The sequence below is a fragment of the Mustelus asterias genome, chromosome 28 (genome assembly GCF_964213995.1).
Source record: "Mustelus asterias chromosome 28, sMusAst1.hap1.1, whole genome shotgun sequence".
Lineage (NCBI taxonomy): Eukaryota > Metazoa > Chordata > Chondrichthyes > Carcharhiniformes > Triakidae > Mustelus > Mustelus asterias.
The window spans coordinates 22479857-22500299 of record NC_135828.1 but is presented as its reverse complement, the minus strand read 5'-3'; the positions used below and the strand labels follow the sequence as shown (position 1 = coordinate 22500299).

Genomic DNA, 20443 nt, shown 5'->3' with positions numbered 1-20443 from the left:
TTTTTTTATATAGACTGTCTGTCTCAAAGATAACACCATGATGACACATCAGCCCACTTAGTGTGATTAACATTTTTCATTGCGTATCTGTTGGAGCTACTGAACGTACTCTGTGCGCTGATAGTGCGTCCTTTGATATTTTTGTGACTGACAGTGCATCGTAAAGGGAAACTAGTCATTTTATAATGATGCCTCAACTGAAAGTGCGTACATACTTTGTCACTTTGAGCTTTCTTCGATAGGTTGACACAAACCGGATTAATTATTTGTAGAAGGAGATTAAAGACTGGATTTTTACTTTGTAATCAGGAATATTGCTTTACTAGCACTTCCCTTTAAAAATAATTTACCGGGTGGAATTTTCTATGTATTTTAAATTATTTTATTTTATATTAATAGAGCTAAAATCTGTTTTGTTACTAGACTTGTAACGGTCAGTGAAATAATGGTAGCAAGGAAGTCTGACCTTATTGTTAGCCCCTCAAATTCACAAACTAATAAGGATGAAAACCTCCTCAGTAAATGTGGCCAAACTCTCTCCAGAGTTGTGTATCACTAGCTGATGTTTGATTATGCTGTTTAAATTATATAGTTACGGTATGTAATGATGGAAAACCACAGTCAGCCAAGTGCAGAATCTTAAAATTCAGGGGATGAGTTGAGGCCTGAGATGGGGTCTTTTTTTAAATCACTGAAATAATTCAGCAATCTGTAAAGTAAATTAAACCTCCCTGCTTTTATAATAATTTGTTCCCTGCTGTTTACAGTGTGTATGATGTTACGTGCTGTGATAATACTGCTTACACTCGGTAAATCTGCTGTGTTGCTTTTGAACAATAAAATGGGTTTTAATATTTTGGCTGTCAGTCGCAGGTTAGTCTTTGCCCCCAGAAATGTTCTTCAAGATAAATAATCTTCTTGGTCTGGCCCAACACATCTCTCTGGGTCCTGGCTATCTGTTGACTCAGTGCCCTCTGAAGTAGCCTAGTAACGAGCCACACTAGTCTACAAATAAGACACCAGTGCCCTCGACAGTATTTCCACATTCGAGAAAACAATAATGGTTTAAATCTGTACCTTCGATCAGGAGAGGTAGTAGTTCGAAAAGCTGCTTAATTATTCGGGGAGAAAAAGACTTCATACATCTTAAATTTTCCCAGCACATGGGGTGGCACAGTGGTTAGCACTGCTGCCTCACAGCGCCAGGGACCCGGGTTCGATTCCCGGCTTGGGTCACTGTGCAGAGTCTGCAAGTTCTCCCTTTGTCTGTGTCACAGTCTGAAAGACGCGCCGGAGTGTGGCGACTAGGGGAATTTCACAGTAACTTCATTGCAGTGTTAATGCAAGCCTACTTGTGACCAATAAATAAACTTTAAACATTCCAAAGCATTTCATAGCCACTATGTTTCTTTTTGAATCAATAATTTATTGGCAAACAAAGCAGCCAACTTGTGCACATCAGTGTTCCTTAGACAGCGATGACCAGTTAACCAGCTTGAGGGATGAAAGTTGACCAGGTCACCTGTCGAACTCTTCCCGACCCACCCCCTGGCTCGGAACCCGGGATAGCGTTCCTAATCTTTTATTTGAAATAGTGCCGTGGGATTTTTTATATCCACCTGGTCAAGGAGAGGAGACAGCGTGGGATGGGTCTCAGGCTAATGTCTCATCTGAAAGACAGCATCACTAACCGTGTAGCCCCCCCCTTCAATATTGCACTGAGGTTTCAGCCTAGATTGTCTCTATGTACTGGAATGGAGTTTGGACCCACAACCTCCTGTGTGACGAACAACTGAGAGAAGTAAAATAAATAGGTTTGTGTGTTTTAGTGTTTAAAATATATGAGCAATAAATATAAGCTTGGGGATAGTCATGTCAAAACCACTGCATATACATCTGCCCGTCAGAGGCCTGTATTCCAGCAAGAGTGTAGAGGTTTACAAGAATGATATCAGAGATGAAGGTCGTTACTGATCATAGAACCCCTATAGTGCAGAAGGAGTCCGTTCGGCCCATCAAGTCTGCACCAATTCTACGAAAAGGCATCTTACACAGCGCTGCCCTCTCCCCATAACCCTGCACAATTAGTATGGTTAATCCACCTAACCTGCACATTTCTGGACAACTAAGGGACAATTTACCATGTCCAATCCACCGAACCTGCACATTTTAGGACTGTTGGGGGAAACCCATGCAGACACAGGAAGAACGTGTAAACTCTAGACAGTCACCCAAGGTTGGAATCGTACCCGGGTCCCTGGCACTGTGAGGCAGCAGCGCTAACCACTGCGCCACTGATGTTTGAGAGACTAGAGAAGCTGGGATTGTACTCGTAGCAGACAGGATTGGGGGAGATTTAATAGGTATATCAGATTGCCAGGTCTTCAAAGAGCAAGTGTGAAATGATTTACACCAGTAAGGTTATTAGTAACTGGAGGATACAGAGTTAGCCGAAAGAACCAGGGAGCAGAGTTAGAGGAATTTTTTCTTTTTTTTAAAGTATGATCTGGAAAGCATTGCCTGAAAGGGCCCTGGAAGCAGACTTAATAGTAATTTTCAAAAGGGAATTGGATATATACCGAGGGAAAAAAATGCAGGGCAGTGGGGAAGGGGCACGGGAGTGTGACTAATTCATTTGTTCGCTAGTCTAAGCACAATCAGCCTCCTGGGTATTATGATTCTCTTGAGGACAATTGACATCAAAATTAGTGTCATGAGTTGTTTGGTGCTATATATCTGGATCATTACTAGGCCAAGCCAATGTTGGGAGGGGCTGTGCATCCATTATGGAAACAAGTGATTCCTGAGAAAGTCTAATGTGGATTTAATCAGAGATCGGTTATTACAGACTCAAAACTGCAGCTGACTGGCGTTCTAAGTTTTAAAAAGGTAAACAGCAAAATATTTAAGATTAATATTCAAAGTATTGAGGGCGAGGTTAAAATAATTTCTCTTATGAAAAGGTACAGACAGTGCATTGCTTCAAGTGCGACTGAAACTTGTGTCTCAGTTCTAACCCGGGTATCAAAGCTGCTGCTGCTGAGGAGGGAGGCGGATCTCTACCTGGCTGAGCTGACTGCCATTTCTCTGACCTCCCTCGAGACCATGGCCCCAACACCAAAATATCACCAGCTGTCAACAATCACATCTCTTCTAGAATCTTCCTGGGCTCTGACCTCACTTCTACCTTAACTCCAAGATATGAAAAAAGGTATGTTTTGGGATGTTCCTTTCCTACTGAACAATTTCCTCTGATCTTGACTCTTCTCCCCTCTGTGTGTCCAGGATCCACCCGTCTGGATTGTGTCACCTCTGCCACTTTCATGATTTCCAGCCCCGCTACTCTTCCAGCCCTCACTAAGTCAGCCTGCAGTTGCTCCTCACACGGGTCCCCAACAATCTGCGGAATATACCACCTTGAATGACTTCTCTTTTAACACCCTCTCCCCCCTGGGTTCAATTCCCGGCTTGGGGGTCACTGTCTGTGTGGAGTCTGCACGTTCTCCCAGTGTTTGCGTGGGTTTCCTCCGGGTGCTCCAGTTCCCTCCCACAGACGTGCTGGTTAGGGTACATTGGCTATGCTAAATTCTCTGTGTGTACCTGAACAGGCGCCAGAGTGTGGCGACTAGGGGATTTTCACAGTAACTTAATAGTGTAAATGTAAGCCTACTTGTGACAATAAAATAAATAAATCTATTACACTGATTGTCACAGCTACCTGGATTATACCCTACTCTCTAAGGACCCCGCGTGGAATTTTCCCATCCTGCCAAGGGAATTGTAGCAAGTGGGATAGGTCCATTGCAAGGATCCAATGACCTTGGGCGGGATTTTCCGGTCTTGGGGTGAGTGTGGCTGGAAAATCCCACCCCTTCATCTCCGTTACCTTCCAAACCAGAACTACTTGGATGCGTCTGAATAACGGCTGGAATTCTTCACCACCCCTTGAAGGGAATAAATGCCCGAGACTTTGGTAAGATCAGTCGACTCACCATTAATGTATGCTGTCCCAGTTCCGTGGGTACACAGAAGTAATACACTGCCTAAGGCCCCCACCACAGCACAACATGGCCAATTTCATCACCTCAATGTCAACCATCATTTACAAAGGAATTCGGCCTCAGGGATTCTGCATTGAGGACGCCCGAGCAGGCTGTCAGTTACTGGTCTGATTCCACTGCACTATCACACTGGGCCATGAGCGATTGCAATGTTGATACTGCAAGTTTGACAAAGGATCAGCAGCATTCTGCTGAAATATTACACCATCTACTTTAATTTAAGTTTACGTGAGCGCCATTAAGTGTTGTGTGCGTGTCGGGGGAAACCGGTTTGCCCGGATAGTCCTGATCAAATCTGGAGGTTGATAAATGGAGCAAAGCCCACGACGTCCTGCAGCAGGACGAGTGCTCGCTGGAGGGGCGGCTGCACATCGATGTCCACTCCCTTCTTGCGCAGGATCTCTAAACTCCCTTCAGTGATGTTGTGACAGTGGTTCACTTTCAGTGAGTGGAGCTTCGTGCAATATTCCGCCACCGTCCTGCAAAACACAATGAGGTGCAATTCTTTACTGGTACAAATCACACACACAGCACGTCGCTGATGTGAACTATAAACCACTAAAGAAAAGGTTTGCATTTGTAAAAGTGCTTCTCAGCCACTGAGATAACAAAGGGTCGTCGGAAAAGTCTTATCCACATCTGAATGCTATTCATTTGCAAACACTTTCTTGAAATGACAACATTTTGGCCTCAACCATATTCTGTGGTAGTGAATTCCACACATTCACCATCCTCTGGGTGAGGAAATTCCTCCTCAGTTCTAAAAGATTTACCCCTTATCCTCAAACTATGACCCCTAGTTCTTCAAACACTTTTAACTGTCTTTCATTGGAATCTGAAAGCATTGAACAAATGTCATGAGGAAACATTTGCCTCACCTTCCTTTAGGCAGGAACAGGGTCAGGGAGGGTTCCCATCTCTTCCCCTCGCAATGACAAGCAGGTACAGCAGGCAGTAAAGGCGGCAAATGGTATGTTGGCCTTCATAGTAAGAGGATTTGAGGATAGGGATAGGGATGTTTTGCAGCAATGGTAAAGGGTGTTGGTGAGGTCACACCAGGAGTATTGTGTGCAGTTTTGGTGTCCTTATCTGAGGAAGGATGTCCTTGCTATAGACAAAGGTTTACCAGGCTGAGTCCTGGGATGGCAGGTCTGTCATATGAAGAGAGATTAAGTCGGTTAGGATTATATTCACTGGAGTTTAGAAGAGTGAGAGGGGATCTCATAGAAACTTATAAAATTCTAACAAGGTAGATTCAAAAAGAATGTTCCCAATGGTGGGGGAGTCCAGAACTAGGGCTAATAGTTTGAGGATAAGGGGTAAACTTTTTAGAACTGAGATGAGGAGAAATTTCTTCACCCAGAGGGTGGTGAATGTGTGGAATTCACTACCACAGAATGTAGTTGAGGCCAAAACGTTGTGTGATTTCAAGAAGGGATCAAGGGGTATGGAGAGGAACAGGGGGAAATCAGGATATTGAATTTGATGATCAGCCATGACCAAAATGAATGGAGCAGCTGTCTCAAAGGGCCAAATGGCCTACTCCTGCTTCTAGTTTCTATGTTTCAATGATGCTATAGAATTCCCCAGAGGCTGCAATCCCCAAGGCGAGCGGCATTGCGATTGGGCCTGATACTGTCCAGGAGCCATTTCCACTCTGAGTTTTTGCCTCCAGGCTAGGGGGGGGGAGGGGGGGGCAAAAATGTATTGTTATTGATCACTTTAATTAAATTAAGGTTTGGGGAGAGAGATAATGCAAGGCAAAACACCTGGAAAAACACGCACAAGGAACAGCCACGGTGGGGTGGATGGACAGCATCACCACATGGATTGGTTTCTTTATGGGGAAGGCAGTGAGGGCAGCGGAGAAAGATTGTTCTTAGTGCGGCCAACACGCGGGACGAGGACGGATGGAAGATAAGACAAAATATTAACCACTTCATACGTATTATAAGGAGATCTGAGATGCCCCAAGACCATCCAGGCTGACGGCATCAGAGCAAGCCTGAAACCGTCCCGAGTGCCTCGCATTCATCCTGAACCCATTGGACAGGCCTAGGTTTGTTTTTTAAAGTGCTTTTTAGTAAAAATAAATAAATAATTGGGGTTTTAAAGCGAGTTGGCCTGAGAAGGTAGCGGTTTAATACAACTTGGCTTGTGAGGCTACTTCAGAGAGCAGTTGCGAGACAACCCAGACTGGTGTGGGACTGGAGTCACATCTAAGTCAGACTGGGGTGGTTGGCCGGTTAGCTCAGTTGGTCAGAGGGTGGTGCTATTAACACCAAGGTTGTGGGTTGGATACCTGTACTGGTCAGTTGCAAGTACCGTGTTTATACAATCCTGACTCCAAGGCAGACTGGGTAAGGAGGGCAGGTTTCCTTCTCCCAGGGACGTTAGTGAACCCAGCTGGTAATGCAACAACTTCAGGGGTCACTTTTTATTGACAATTTCCAAATTGTCTTAAGCTCAGTTGGAATGGCCAGAACAGGATTCAAAACCAGGGCCCTAGGATAACCAGTCCAGTAAATTAACCACTTCACTACATGGGTGGCACAGTGGTTAGCAGTGCTGCCTCACAGCTCCAGGGTTCCAGATTTAATTCCAGCCTCGGGTGACTGTCTGTGTGGAGTTTGCACGTTCTCCGTGTCTGCGTGGGTTTCCTCCCACAGTCCAAAGATGTGCTGGTTATGTGGTCTGGCCATGATAAATTGCCCCTTAGCCAGGAGGATTCATAGGGTAAATATGTGGGGTCATGTGGATGGGGCCTGGTTGGGATTGTGGTCAGTGCTGACTTGATGGGCCGAATGGCCTCCTACACTGTAGGGATTCTACACCACTGTCCCTAGCAGAAGTATGTTTCAGGCCCTAAACTGTTTATGAGGGACATGTTTATCTAAAAATAAAAGTCAGGAATATGTGACAGTGGGAGGCCCTTTGCTCTTTACCTCATGCAGTCGTTCCTGAGGCGCAGACAGCCAGTCAGATCCAAGTGTTCGAGCTCGGTGCACTGTTTCGCCACCTCCTGCACCGAGCTATCGCTGAGGTTTGCGTTGACGGCCAGCGAGAGCGACCTGATCTTCCGGCACTTCCGGACCAAGTAGCAGACGGCTTCGTCGTTCAGCTGCTTGCAGGCGGTCAGGTCAACGGACAGCAGCCGGCCGCAGCGGTCAGCCAGGCTCCGCAGGGACAGGGGGTCCACCCAGTCGCACTGCCGGAGGGAGAGGTGCTGGAGGTTGGGGCAGCTCAGCGACAAGGCCACCAGCGACTGTCGGCTTAGGCCCCGGCAGCCGGTGATGTCCACCTTCTCCAGGTGCTGGTTCTGGCCAATCACCGGCAAGAGCTCGCGGTCCGTCAGCCAATCGGAGCAGCTGCCTACCATCAGGTGGTGTAGCACGGTGTTGTCCCTCAGTATTTTACAGAAGGCGTGTTGTGGGATGGCAGCCCCGACCTGAACGCAGATCACAGAAAGGAAAACGAGGTAACACTGCCAATGCTCACATTCCCCTCCTCAATGAACCATTCCATACTGGCCCTAACTCCTCCAGTTAGCCACTGGTTATCCAAGGTGGTGTACGTGTGATCAGTGCCAGTGTTTAAACACCACATCAGCCTCCTCCCCCCCACCCCACTTCACCCTGTCGGTTTATCCTTCTGTTCTTTACTCCCTCCTGTCCATATCCAGCTTCTCCCTGGAATGGCCAAAGATCTCCCTCCCCCCACCCCCACCATTCAGACATCTGGAAGCTGCAGTCGGGGCAAAATCCAGGACCTACCCCACTTCCGGTGCCACACAAGGTCTGCACTTGGCAGCCTTTTTATACCCGCAGAGCAACCTCCACCTGCTCTCATTTGTAATAAACCATGCAAATAATCCCTACAGTGCAACAAGAGGCCATTCAGCCCATTGACTTTGCACCAACTCTCTGAAAAAGCATCCCACCCAAGCCCTCCCCTATCCCTGTAACCCTACGCATTTACCATGGCCAATCCACCTAAACTACACATCTTTTGGACACGAAGGAACAATTTAGCATGACCAATCTACCTGACCTACACGTCCTTTGGACATGAAGGGGCAATTTAGCATGGCCAATCCACCTAACCTACATATCTTTGGACACTAAGGGACAATTTAGTATGGCCAATCCACCTAACCTGCATATCTTTGGACACTAAGGGGCAATTTACCATGGCCAATCCACCTAACCTGCATATCTCTGAACACTGAGGGACAATTTAGCATAGCCAATCCACCTAACCTGCACATCTTTGGACTGTGGGAGGAAACCCACACAAATACGGGTAGAACGTGCAAACTCCACACAGACACCCAAGGCTCAAATCGAACCCGGGTTCCTGACGTTGTGAGGCAGCAGTGCTAACCACTGTGTCTATTGTCCTTTCAATGCTGAAGAAGCAGTCACGGGTTGTGGAGGGCGGCGCAGTGGCCTCCCTGGCAAGTTACCTGCGAGGTGTCCAGAGAGTGGCAGTTGGCCAGGTAGAGCTGGATCAAGGTGTGGAACTGTTTGCTGACCCGCTGTAGGCAGACCAGCTGGCACAGCGGGAGGTGGTGCAAGATATGGGGAAGCAGGACATCCTCCCAGGGCAGCTCCAGAAATTGGCACCTAGGGCGAAAGAGAGAGAGTGTGACTAGTGAAACAGAGCGATGGCCAGACTGAGGCTCGAGTTCCTGACCGCAATCCCATCGAGGAAGAACTTACACTTCTATACAGCACGGGATATCTCAAAGCACTTCACAACCTACAAACTGCTCCTTAAAAAGTCCAGTCACAGCGGCCAACATTACAAAGAACAAATAAAATTACAGCACAGGAACAGGCCCTTCAAGCCTGCACTGACCATGCTGCCTGAAACTCCTACTCTTCTGGGGACCATATCCCCCTATTCATGTATTTGTCAAGACGCCCCTTAAAAGTCACTATCGTATCTGCTTCCACTACCTCCCCCGGCAGCGAGTTCCAGGCACTCACCACCCTCTGCGTAAAAAACTTGCCTCGTACATCTCCTTTAAACTTGCCCCTCGCACCTTAAACCTATGCCCCCTAGGAATTGACTCTTCCAAGCTTCTGACTATCCACTCTGTCCATGCCCCTCATAATTTGATGTGGAGATGCTGGCGTTGAACTCACCTGATGAAGGAGCAGCGCCCCAAAAGCTCGTGATAACAAATAAACCTATTGAACTTTAACCTGGTGTTGTGAGACTTCTTACTGTGTCTCATAATCTTGTAGACTTCTATCAGGTTGCCCCTCAACCTCCGTCGTTCCAGTGAGAATAAACCAAGTTTCTCCAACCTCTCCACATAACTAATGCCCTCCATACCAGGCAACATCCTGGTAAATCTTTTCTGTACCCTCTCCAAAGCCTCCACATCCTTCTGGTAGTGTGGCGACCAGAATTGAACATTATATTAAAAGTGTGGCCTAACTAAAGTTCTATAAAGCTGCAACATTTGTAAACTCAATGCCCTGGCTGATGAAGGCAAGCATGCCGTATGTCTTCTTGACTACCTTCTCCACCTGAGTTGCCACTTTCAGTGACCTGTGTACCTGTACACCCAGATCCCTCTGTCTATCAATACACAGCAAGATCCCACAAACAACAATGAGAGAAGAGTCACTATGCCCCAGTGTAGCTGTCGAGATGCTCTGCAGAAGAATCATATTGGACTCGAAACATTAACTCTGTTTCTCTCCACAGATGCTGCCGGGCCTGCTGAGTTTTTCCAGCATTTTCTGTTTTTATTTCAGATCTGCAGAATTTTGGTTTTATTATACTGAGACAAGTGCCCCGGTTTATCTGCTTTTTGAGTTAAGCTGATGGAAGGAGGAAGTTGTCAGGACAGCGGTGTGGGATGTCAGAGCAAGCAGACAGGACTTCAGTTTAATATTTCCACAGCTACACCGGGGCATGTTGGCCTAGTGGTAACATCACTGAACTCGTAATCCTGAGGCCTAGGCTAATGCTCTGGGGACACTGCAAATACTGCCACTGCAGCTGGGGGGGAAATTAAATTTGGTTAATAAATCTGGAATATAAAGCTGTTCTCAGGAACGGTGACCATGAAACTATCAGCGATTGTCATTAAAAACCCAATAGCGAAGGAGATTTGCTGTCCTTGATCTGGCCTATGTGTGACTACAAACCTACAGCTATTCTAAGACTCTGATTTAGAAACATAGAAAACTACAGCACAAAACAGGCCCTTCGGCCCCACAAGTTGTGCCGAACATATCCCTACCTTTTAGACCTACCTATGACCCTCCATCCTATTAAGTCCCATGTACTCATCCAGGAGTCTCTTAAAAGACCCTATTGGGTTTGCCTCCACCACCACTGACGGCAGCCGATTCCACTCACCCACCACCCTCTGTGTGAAAAACTTACCCCCCAGCACCTTAAACCTGTGTCCTCTCGTAGCAGCCATTTCCACCCTGGGAAAAAGCCTCTGAGAGTCCACCCAATCTATGCCTCTCAACATCTTATATACCTCTATTAGGTCTCCTCTCATCCAAGTCTCTCCAAGGAGAAAACACCGAGCTCCCTCAGCCTATCCTCATAAGGCATGCCACTCAATCCAGGCAACATCCTTGTAAATCTCCTCTGCACCCTTTCAATCTTTTCCACATCCTTCCTGTAATGAGGCGACCAGAACTGAGCACAGTACTCCAAGTGGGGTCTGACGAGGGTCTTATATAGCTGCATCATTATCCCCGGACTCCTAAACTCAATCCCTCGATTGATAAAGGCCAGCACACCATACGCCTTCTTAACCACCTCCTCCACCTGCGGGGCCGATTTTAGAGTCCTATGGACCCAGACCCCAAGGTCCTTCTGATCCTCTACCGTAGTAAGAGTCTTTCCCCTTATATTGTATTCCTTCATCCCATTCGACCTGCCAAAATGGACCACGACGCATTTATCTGGGTTGAAGTCCATCTGCCACTTCTCCGCCCAGTCTTGCATCCTATCTATGTCCCTCTGTAACTTCTGACATCCCTCCAGACTATCCACAACCCCACCAACCTTTGTGTCGTCAGCAAACTTACCAACCCATCCCTCCACTTCCTCATCCAGGTCATTTATGAAAATGACAAACAGCAAGGGTTCCAGAACAGATCCCTGAGGCACACCACTGGTGACCGACCTCCAATTAGAAAAAGACCCATCTATACCCACTCCCTGCCTCCTTTGGGCAAGCCAGTTCTGCATCCACAGGGCAGCAGCCCCTTGGATCCCATGCCCTCTCACTTTTTCGAGAAGCCTTGCATGGGGGACCTTATCGAACGCCTTGCTAAAATCCAAATAAACCACATCTACCGCTTTCACTTCGTCAATGTGTTTAGTCACATTTTCGAAGAACTCCACCAGACTCGTAAGGCACGATCTGCCTTTGACAAAGCCATGCTGAGTATTCTTGAGCGTACCAAACCTCTCCAAATGCTCATAAATCTTGTCCCTCACGATCTTCTCCATCAGCTTACCAACCACTGAGGTTAGACTCACCGGTCGGTAATTTCCTGGGCTATCCCTATTCCCCTTCTTGAAAATAGGAACCACATCCGCAATCCTCCAATCCTCCGGCACCTCTCCCGTCTCCATCGACGACGCAAAGATCATCGCCAGAGGCTCTGCAATCTCTTCCCTCGCCTCCCACAGTAACCTGGGGTACATCCCATCCGGACCCGGCGACTTATCTATCTTGATGCAATTCAAAGATTCCAGCACAACCTCTTTGTTAAAGTCCACATACTCAATCTTTTCAGTCCACTGCAAGCCCACAGTACATCCACCCATGTCCTTCTCCTCTGTGAAAACCGAGGCAAAATACTCATTAAGCACCTCTGCCATTTCTACTGGTTCCGTACTGATTTTCCCACCTTCACCTTTTATTGGCCCTATTCCTTCACGTCTCATCCTTTTACTCTTCACATATTTATAGAAAGCCTTAGGGTTTTCCCTAATTCTACTCGCCAAGGCCTTCTCGTGACCCCTTCTGGCTCTCCTAATTTCCTTTTTTAGTCCCTTCCTACAAGCCGTATACTCATCTAGATCCCTATCTTCGCCAAGCTCTCTGAACCTTTTGTACGCTTTCCTTTTCTTCTCAACTAGGTCCCGCACAGCTTTCGTACACCAAGGTTCCTTGAACCTACCAACTCCTCCCTGTCTGCTCAGAACATTGTCCTGTAGAACCCTAGACAGACATTCCTTGAAAAACTGCCACCTCTCTTCAGTAGATTTCCCCGAGAATACCTCCTTCCAATTTACTCCTCTAATTTGCTGCCTTATGTCTTCATATTTCCCCTTACTCCATATAAACGCTTTCCTAGCTTGCCTGATCCTCTCTTTTTCCAATGCAAGCCTAAAGGAGATAGAGTTATGATCGCTATCCCCAAGATGCTCTCCCACTGAGAGATCTGACACCTGTCCAGGTTCATTGGTCAGTATCAGATCAAGTACAGCCTCTCCTCTTGTAGGCTTGTCCACATGCTGTGTCAGGAAACCCGCCTGAACACACCTAACGAACTCCTCCCCATCCAATCCCCTTACCCTAGGGATATTCCAATCTATGTTTGGGAAATTAAAGTCTCCCATCACAACAACTCTGCTATTATTGCAACTCTCCAGGATCTGTTTCCCTATCTGCTCCTCCACCTCCCTGTTACTATTGGGCGGCCTATAGAAAACTCCCAGCAAAGTGATCGACCCCTTCCCACTCCGAACTTCCACCCACAGAGACTCTGTGGACAATCCCTCCACAGCATACACCTTCTCTACAGCTGTGACACTATCCCTGATCAGCAGTGCCACTCCACCCCCTCTCTTGCCTCCCTCCCTGTCCTTCCTGAAACATCTGAATCCCGGCACCTGTAGTATCCAGTCCTGTCCCTGAGACATCCAAGTCTCCGTAATGGCCACCACATCACACTTCCAGACATCCATCCATGCTCTGAGCTCATCCCCTTTATTCACTATACTCCTGGCATTAAAGTAAACACATCTCAATCCTTTGGTCTGAGCTCTCTCTATCCCCCGTCCATCCTCCCTCTTGCACCGTCTATAACCCTTCTCTGTTTGCGAGCTAACTTCCTCGCTCCCAGTCACCTTGTCTCGATCCCCTCCTCTCATCCTACGTCTCTCCAAGGAGAAAAGACCAAGCTCCCTCAGCCTATCCTCATAAGGCATGCCACTCAATCCAGGCAACATCCTTGTAAATCTCCTCTGCACCCTTTCAATCTTTTCCACATCCTTCCTGTAATGAGGCGACCAGAACTGAGCACAGTACTCCAAGTGGGGTCTGACGAGGGTCTTATATAGCTGCATCATTATCCCCAGACTCCTAAACTCAATCTCTCGATTGATAAAGGCCAGCACAGATTTGCTCTTAAGAAATTAGAAACATAGAAACTAGAAGCAGGAGGAGACCATTCAGCCCTTCGAGCCTGCTCCCCCATTCACTTTGATCATGGCTGATCATCGAATTCAATATCCTGGTCCCCCCCCCCCCCACCCCCCCCCCCCCCCCCCCCCACCCCCCCCCATATCCCTTGATCCTTTTAGCCCCAAGAATTAGGAATGGACAACAAAGCAAGGAAACCTGGTCAAGGCTAGAAAAATTCCTGACCAGAGTTGACCCTGCCCGATTTGAATTTGAACGAGGCTAGGCAGTTAACTGTTGCATTCTCCATGGCAATGCCCCAGTCAGCTTGCCACCATTCTCTTCACATGCGGTATGAATTGTTATCATCGTATGGTTGGAAAATTCTAGCCAGCTATCCTGATGAGTGCAAGATGAGAAACTTTGATAGCATGTCTTTTTTTTTCAGCAATACTCAAGTTAGGTACCACCAAAGGACTATGAAATAAATTGAGAAAAACTACGTCCACTGGTGGGTGGGTAGCTAAAGGACATGAATTTAAGGTCAAAAGAAGAGAGAGCTTGGGGAGGATTTGGTTTTTAATACCATAACATACAGGAGCAGAATTAGGCCATTCGGCCCATCGAGTCTGCTCCGCCATTCAATCATGGCTGATAAGTTTCTCAACCCCATTCTCCCACCTTTTCCCCGTAACCTTTGATCCCCTTACCAATCAAGAACCTATCTATCTCTGTCTTAAATACACTCAATGACCTGGCCTCCACAGTCTTCTGCGGCAATGAATTCCATAGATTCACCTCCCTCTGGCTGAAGAAATTCCTCCTCATCTCGGTTCTAAAGGGTCGTCCCTTTACTCTGAGGCTGTGCCCTCGGATTCGAGTCTCTCCGACTAATGGAAACATCTTCCCCACGTCCACTCTATCCAGGCCTTTCAGTATTCTGTAAGTTTCAATGAGATCCCCCCTCATCCTTCTAAACTCCATCAAGTACAGACCCACAGCAGTTGCTGGGACATGGGCTGCCTCCTGATTGGTGGTTGAACAGGAAAAGGGAGAAAGGTTATGAAAAATAAAGATTTAGAAGAATGTGGGGAAGAGGGCGAAGGGAAATCTCTTTTAGTTATTTTATGCCCTCTTTTTAGGTCAAACCAAATGAACAAACTCAGATTAAGTCGGGACAAAGTAAAAGGAGCAGCTCCCCAAAAAGGAGGGGGAACAGCCCGAACAGAAATCAAAGTACAAAGGAAACTTAAAAACATCAAATTAAAATGTGATTGTCAAGGTCAATAACGCACCCCAACCCCTGCGGTGCCCAACGGGCGCGGAAGGCGTCAACCGCGCCCATGGACACCGCATGCTCCCTCTCCAGGGACACCCGGCCGCGAACGTAGCCGCGGTAGAGGGGAAGACAGTCGAGATGGACGGCCCCCTCGATCGCCCGCTGCCTGGACTGGTAAATGGCGCATTTCGCCAGGCCCAGGAGCAGGTTCACGAGGAGGTCGCCATCCCGACCCTCCCCTCTCCGCACCGGGTGTGTAACACCAGGTGCTGTCACACCATCATTCTCACTGTGGGACAAGTAGAGGAGCTCCACTGTAAAATGCCCATTACCTGGCAGAGATCACTTGGCAGCAAGTGCTTAATCTCATCAGACGTGCGTGTGCAGTTATACATCAGACTGCTTCCTAACATCACCTAGGGTTGCCACCTGGTTACTCACTGGCTGGTGCAGGTTTTTGAAAAGACTGCCTAGAAATTCTAAAGTATAGATCAAATACCAAAAGTCCAATTCTCTCCACACGATTTGCAAACATTTGTTATTCATGCTTTTGGTTCATTTTATCGTAACACACTCAGCCCCCATCCCGACGCTCAACTTTGTTAATAACATAAAATCATTATTAAGTTTCTCCCTCTCTATAGCAGTGTAGCAGAGGGGGTGGCGATGGCCTAGTGGTATTATCGCTAGACTATTAATCCAGAAACACAGCTAATGTTCTGGGGACCCGGGTTTGAATCCTGCCACAGCAGATGGTGGAATTTGAATTCAATTTTTTAAAATCTGGAATTAAGAATCTACTGATGAAACCATTGTCGATTGTTGAAAAAACCCATCTGGTTCACTAATGTCCTTTAGGGAAAGAAATCTGCCGTCCTTACCTGGTCTGGCCTACATGTGACTCCAGAGCCACAGCAATGTGGTTGACTCTCAACTGCCTTCCAAGTGCAACTAGGAAATCATAGAATCATAGAAACCCTACAGTGCAGAAGGAGGCCATTCGGCCCATCGAGTCTGCACTGACCACAATCCCACCCAGGCCCTACCCCCACATATTTACCCGCTAATCCCTCTAACCTACACATCCCAGGACTCTAATGGGCAATTTTTAACCTGGCCAATCAACCTAACCCGAACATCTTTGGACTGTGGGAGGAAACCGGAGCACCCGGAGGAAACCCACGCAGACACGAGGAGAATGTGCAAACTCCACACAGACAGTGACCCGAGCCGGGAATCGAACCCGGGACCCTGGAGCTGTGAAGCAGCAGTGCTAACCACTGTGCTACCGTGCCACCCAATAGATGGGCAATAGGGATGGGCAATAAATGCTGGCCCAGCCAGCGATGCCCATGTCCCACAAATGAATTAAAATAAGAGTCATACAGCGTCAAAACATTAGCTCTGCTTCTCTCTCCACAGATGCTGCTGGGTTTTCCCTGCATTTTCTGCTTTTATTTGAGATTTCCAGCATCTGCAGGATTTCCCTTTTATCATCAGCGCACCCCTCTTAACTTCCTGTGGGGGTCGTGTTGGAGTGTTTGTGGAACCCACTGCTTAAAACCTTCACTTTTAACATCACCCACACGAGAAACCCTTGCCCAAAAACATCATTGCCATCTCGTGTGGCGGGTACTGACTGACTGTATGCGCCTTTAAGATGGAGTGGACTGAGGAAGAGTAGGCACCAGGCGGTGTGTAGAGAAACAAATAGTATGGTCAATGTGCTTCTCCCGGTGTGGTGACAATCCCCTAAGGGGGTTAGAGGAGAAGTTTACAGAGATTGCCTCCCCGCTCATTGCTGCCAGGTGGTGTGGGCAGCTCAATCAACCAACTGCCCTTTGCCTGTCTCTCATTTCCAATCGAACTAAAAAGGGAGGGAATGACTGCAGGTGAACAGAATGCAGGGACTCTCACTTTCTTGTTGCTGATAATTAAAGAAAAACTTCTGGAACTGCAGAGCATTCATCCATAATCAAAGGACCCCGATGGTGCAGAAGGCCATTCGGCCCATCAAGTCTGCTCTGACTCACTGGCAGAGCATCTTACCCAGGTCCCCTACAACCCCACACATCTACTGTGGCCAATCCACCTAACCTGTACATCTTTGGACACTAAGGGGCAATTTAGCATGGCCAATCCACCTAACCCGCACATCTTTGGACTGTGGGAGGAAACCGGAGCATCCGGAGGAAACCCACGTAGACACGGGGAGAACGTGCAAACTCCACGCAGACAGTGACCCAAGGCCAGGAATTGAACCCGGGTCCCAGGCGCTGTGAGGCTAATGAAGTGATAGACTCACATTTGCACTCTTGGATTAGAACTTGGGCCAATGCCAGAATGCAACCCCCTCCTGGTACAGATGTTGGCATTTCTGATGCGTCTTTTCCAGCGTTTGCGGTTTGAATTTCAGATGTACAGATCCCACCCGCCCACAATCCACACTTTCTATTAACCAGTTAATCACAGCAGAGAGAAGATTCCTGTTAAAAGGACAAATTATCCATTCAATTCTTAGAAATTTCCAGAAAGCCCATGGAACCAGAAAGTGCAGGCAGTGAAAGCGAATGGCTAGGATCCCCCACCTGGCAGAAGGAGATTCAGGTGGGGCACTCTCTCTCTCTCTCCCCCCCCCAATCCTGGGCCAAGGAATTGGGTGGAATATCCTTCACCAAGAGGATATAATGGGATGGAAGTCCCCCATTCTCAGGGCAAAGGGATATGGTAAAGCATGGGGGAAGGGATAAAGGGGGGGGGGGGGGGGGGAGAACGTGCCCCCAAAGTGGGAAAGGAATTGGGGATGGGAAGGAGGAGAGGTGAAGTGGGGTAACCCCTCCCTCCACCCAGGGGAATGATCTTGGGTGGGGAGGGGGTGTGGCAGGGGAAGGTTTAGGGGGTGTGGCAGGAGAAGGTTTAGGGGGTGGGACATTTACCCCCAAGGGGAAGGTTTAGGGGGTGGGACATTTACCCCCAAGGGGAAGGTTTAGGGGGTGGGACATTTACCCCCAAGGGGAAGGTTTAGGGGGTGGGACAGTTACCCCATGGAGAAGGGTTAGGGGGTGGGACAGTTACCCCAGGTGGAAGGTTTAGGGGGTGGGACAGTTACCCCAAGGGGAGGGTTAAGGGGTGGGAGTTACCCCAAGGGGAGGGTTAAGGGGTGGGAGTTACCCCAAGGGGAGGGTTAAGGGGTGGGAGTTACCCCAAGGGGAGGGTTAAGGGGTGGGAGTTACCCCAAGGGGAGGGTTAAGGGGTGGGAGTTACCCCAAGGGGAGGGTTAAGGGGTGGGAGTTACCCCAAGGGGAGGGTTAAGGGGTGGGAGTTACCCCAAGGGGAGGGTTAAGGGGTGGGAGTTACCCCAAGGGGAGGGTTAAGGGGTGGGAGTTACCCCAAGGGGAGGGTTAAGGGGTGGGAGTTACCCCAAGGGGAGGGTTAAGGGGTGGGAGTTACCCCAAGGGGAGGGTTAAGGGGTGGGAGTTACCCCAAGGGGAGGGTTAAGGGGTGGGAGTTACCCCAAGGGGAGGGTTAAGGGGTGGGAGTTACCCCAAGGGGAGGGTTAAGGGGTGGGAGTTACCCCAAGGGGAGGGTTAAGGGGTGGGAGTTACCCCAAGGGGAGGGTTAAGGGGTGGGAGTTACCCCAAGGGGAGGGTTAAGGGGTGGGAGTTACCCCAAGGGGAGGGTTAAGGGGTGGGAGTTACCCCAAGGGGAGGGTTAAGGGGTGGGAGTTACCCCAAGGGGAGGGTTAAGGGGTGGGAGTTACCCCAAGGGGAGGGTTAAGGGGTGGGAGTTACCCCAAGGGGAGGGTTAAGGGGTGGGAGTTACCCCAAGGGGAGGGTTAAGGGGTGGGAGTTACCCCAAGGGGAGGGTTAAGGGGTGGGAGTTACCCCAAGGGGAGGGTTAAGGGGTGGGAGTTACCCCAAGGGGAGGGTTAAGGGGGTGGGACAGTTACCCCGGGGGGAGGGTTACGGGGGTGGGACAGTTACCCCGGGGGGAGGGTTAAGGGGGTGGGACACCCTTCGCCCCCCGCTTCAGCCCAGTCTCAGTCGAAGCCGCTCCGATGCCGCAGCGCCCGCGGCTCCTCACCTGCTGCTCTCACCTGTCTCCATGACACTCACCGCCACCACTTCCGCTGGGTGTAACCCCGTCTCCGGTCCCCCCGCGGCCGCCCGGACCGGAAGGAGGCTCGGGTGTAACCGCTTTCAGCTTCCCCCGGCCTGGCCGGCGGCCCAGCGCGCCCTCCGGTGGTCGCGCCTGGAACAGCAACTTGCACAAACTTTACCCTCCAGCACCAAGTGTCTCAACTCCCAGAATAATGTCTATAAAACAGTGGCACATTTAGGTAGCACTGTAAGATATGCACATTATTACAATATTAATATCTATTTCAAAAGATAGTTTGAGTGATTCACAGAATTGTTACAGCACCGAAGGAGCCCATTAAACCAATGTGTCCCATGCTTGGGTCTCCAAATTAACATTTCACCAAGTGACATTCTCCCACCTTCTCATTGGATCCCTACAGTGCAGAAGGAGGCCATTCGGCCCACTGATAACAATCCCACCCAGGCCCTATCCCTGTAATCCTTTGTATTTACCCTGCTTGTCCCCCAACACTAAGGGGCAATTTAGCATGGCCAATCCACCTAAGCTACACAGCTTTGGACCGTGGGAGGAAACCGTAGCATCCGGAGGAAACCCACGCAGACACGGGGAGAATGTGCAAATTCCACACAGACAATGACCCAAGGCCAGAATTGAACCCGGGTCCCTGGCGCTGCGAGGCAGCAGTGCTAACCAGTTTGCCACGATGCTGCCCCTTAAGACACCTTAGACAGCACCTTGCTTGAGTCGCTGTCTGTGCATAGTATGCACGTTCTCCCCATGTCTGCGTGGGTTTCCTCCGGGTGCTCTGGTTTCTTCCCGCAGTCCAAAGATGTGCAGGTTATGTTTAATGGCCATGCTAAATTGACCCTAGTGTCGGGGGGTTAGCAGGGTAAATGTGCGGTTGAAAGGAATAGGGCCTGGATGGGACTGTGGTCGGTACAGACTCGATGGGCTGAATCTCCTCCTTCTGCACTGTAGGGGGATTCTATGAGTCCAAAAGATGTGCAGGTTAGGTGGATTGGCCATGCTGAATTGCCCCTTAGTGTCCAAAAATGTGCAGGTTAGATGGATTGGCCATTGTAAATGCACAGGGTTACAGGGATAGCGTGGGGGCTAGGTGATATACTCTTTTGGAGAGTCGGTGCAGACCCGATGGGCCAAATGGCTTCTTTCTGTAGTGTAGGGATGCTATAGCATCACTTTGTCCATAGTCTAAAAACAAAGCATACACCTGAGAACTCCTCTGCCCTTCTACAAAATAGCGGGCCACATGAACTTGTACACTTCTATCAAATCTCCTCTCAACCTTCTCTTCTCCAAGGTGGACAGTCCTAACTTCTCCAATCTATCTACCTACACAAAAAGCAGCACCCTCAGCACTGCGCACATCTGCTCAAGGCTCTGGAGTGGGACATGAGCTTCCAACATGGGTTGGAGTGCCATTGAGGGACACAGTGGTGGTTAGAACATCGGGACAGAGGGCGAGCATGGTTACTGAGTAAGACCAAGGTCAACTGAAAGCTGCCGTGCTGAGTGATCAGCAGAGAAAGGCCAGGGCAGCAGTTTCCATGAACAAACAGCTGGAAAGTTCTGGAACAT

At 48.8% G+C, this 20443-nt stretch overlaps 2 protein-coding genes across 2 annotated transcripts in view; one reads left to right on the top strand and one right to left on the bottom strand.

Moving 5' to 3' along the window:
- The window catches only part of LOC144480319 (CUE domain-containing protein 2-A-like), a 78118-nt gene that overhangs the window by 40186 nt on the left and 17489 nt on the right, over positions 1-20443 (top strand). The window lies entirely within an intron of this gene.
- Positions 1406-18888, bottom strand: fbxl15 (F-box and leucine-rich repeat protein 15). Its single transcript, XM_078199668.1, has 4 exons — positions 18824-18888; positions 8527-8686; positions 7007-7509; positions 1406-4540 (listed from the first exon to the last, which is right to left on the bottom strand). The coding sequence occupies exons 1-4, from the start codon at positions 18844-18846 to the stop codon at positions 4351-4353; spliced, it is 876 nt and encodes a 291-aa protein (XP_078055794.1). The 5' UTR covers positions 18847-18888; the 3' UTR covers positions 1406-4350.

Bases quoted from the DNA above. Each gene is read 5' to 3' on its own strand.
- fbxl15 (XM_078199668.1), bottom strand. From the start codon at position 18,846: ATGGAGACAGGTGAGAGCAGCAG. The intron at 8,687-18,823 runs GTGAGGAGCCGC...CTTTCGCCCTAG, and splicing joins GAGACAGGTGAGAGCAGCAG to GTGCCAATTTCTGGAGCTGC. The intron at 7,510-8,526 runs GTAACTTGCCAG...ATCTGCGTTCAG, and splicing joins ACTCTCTGGACACCTCGCAG to GTCGGGGCTGCCATCCCACA.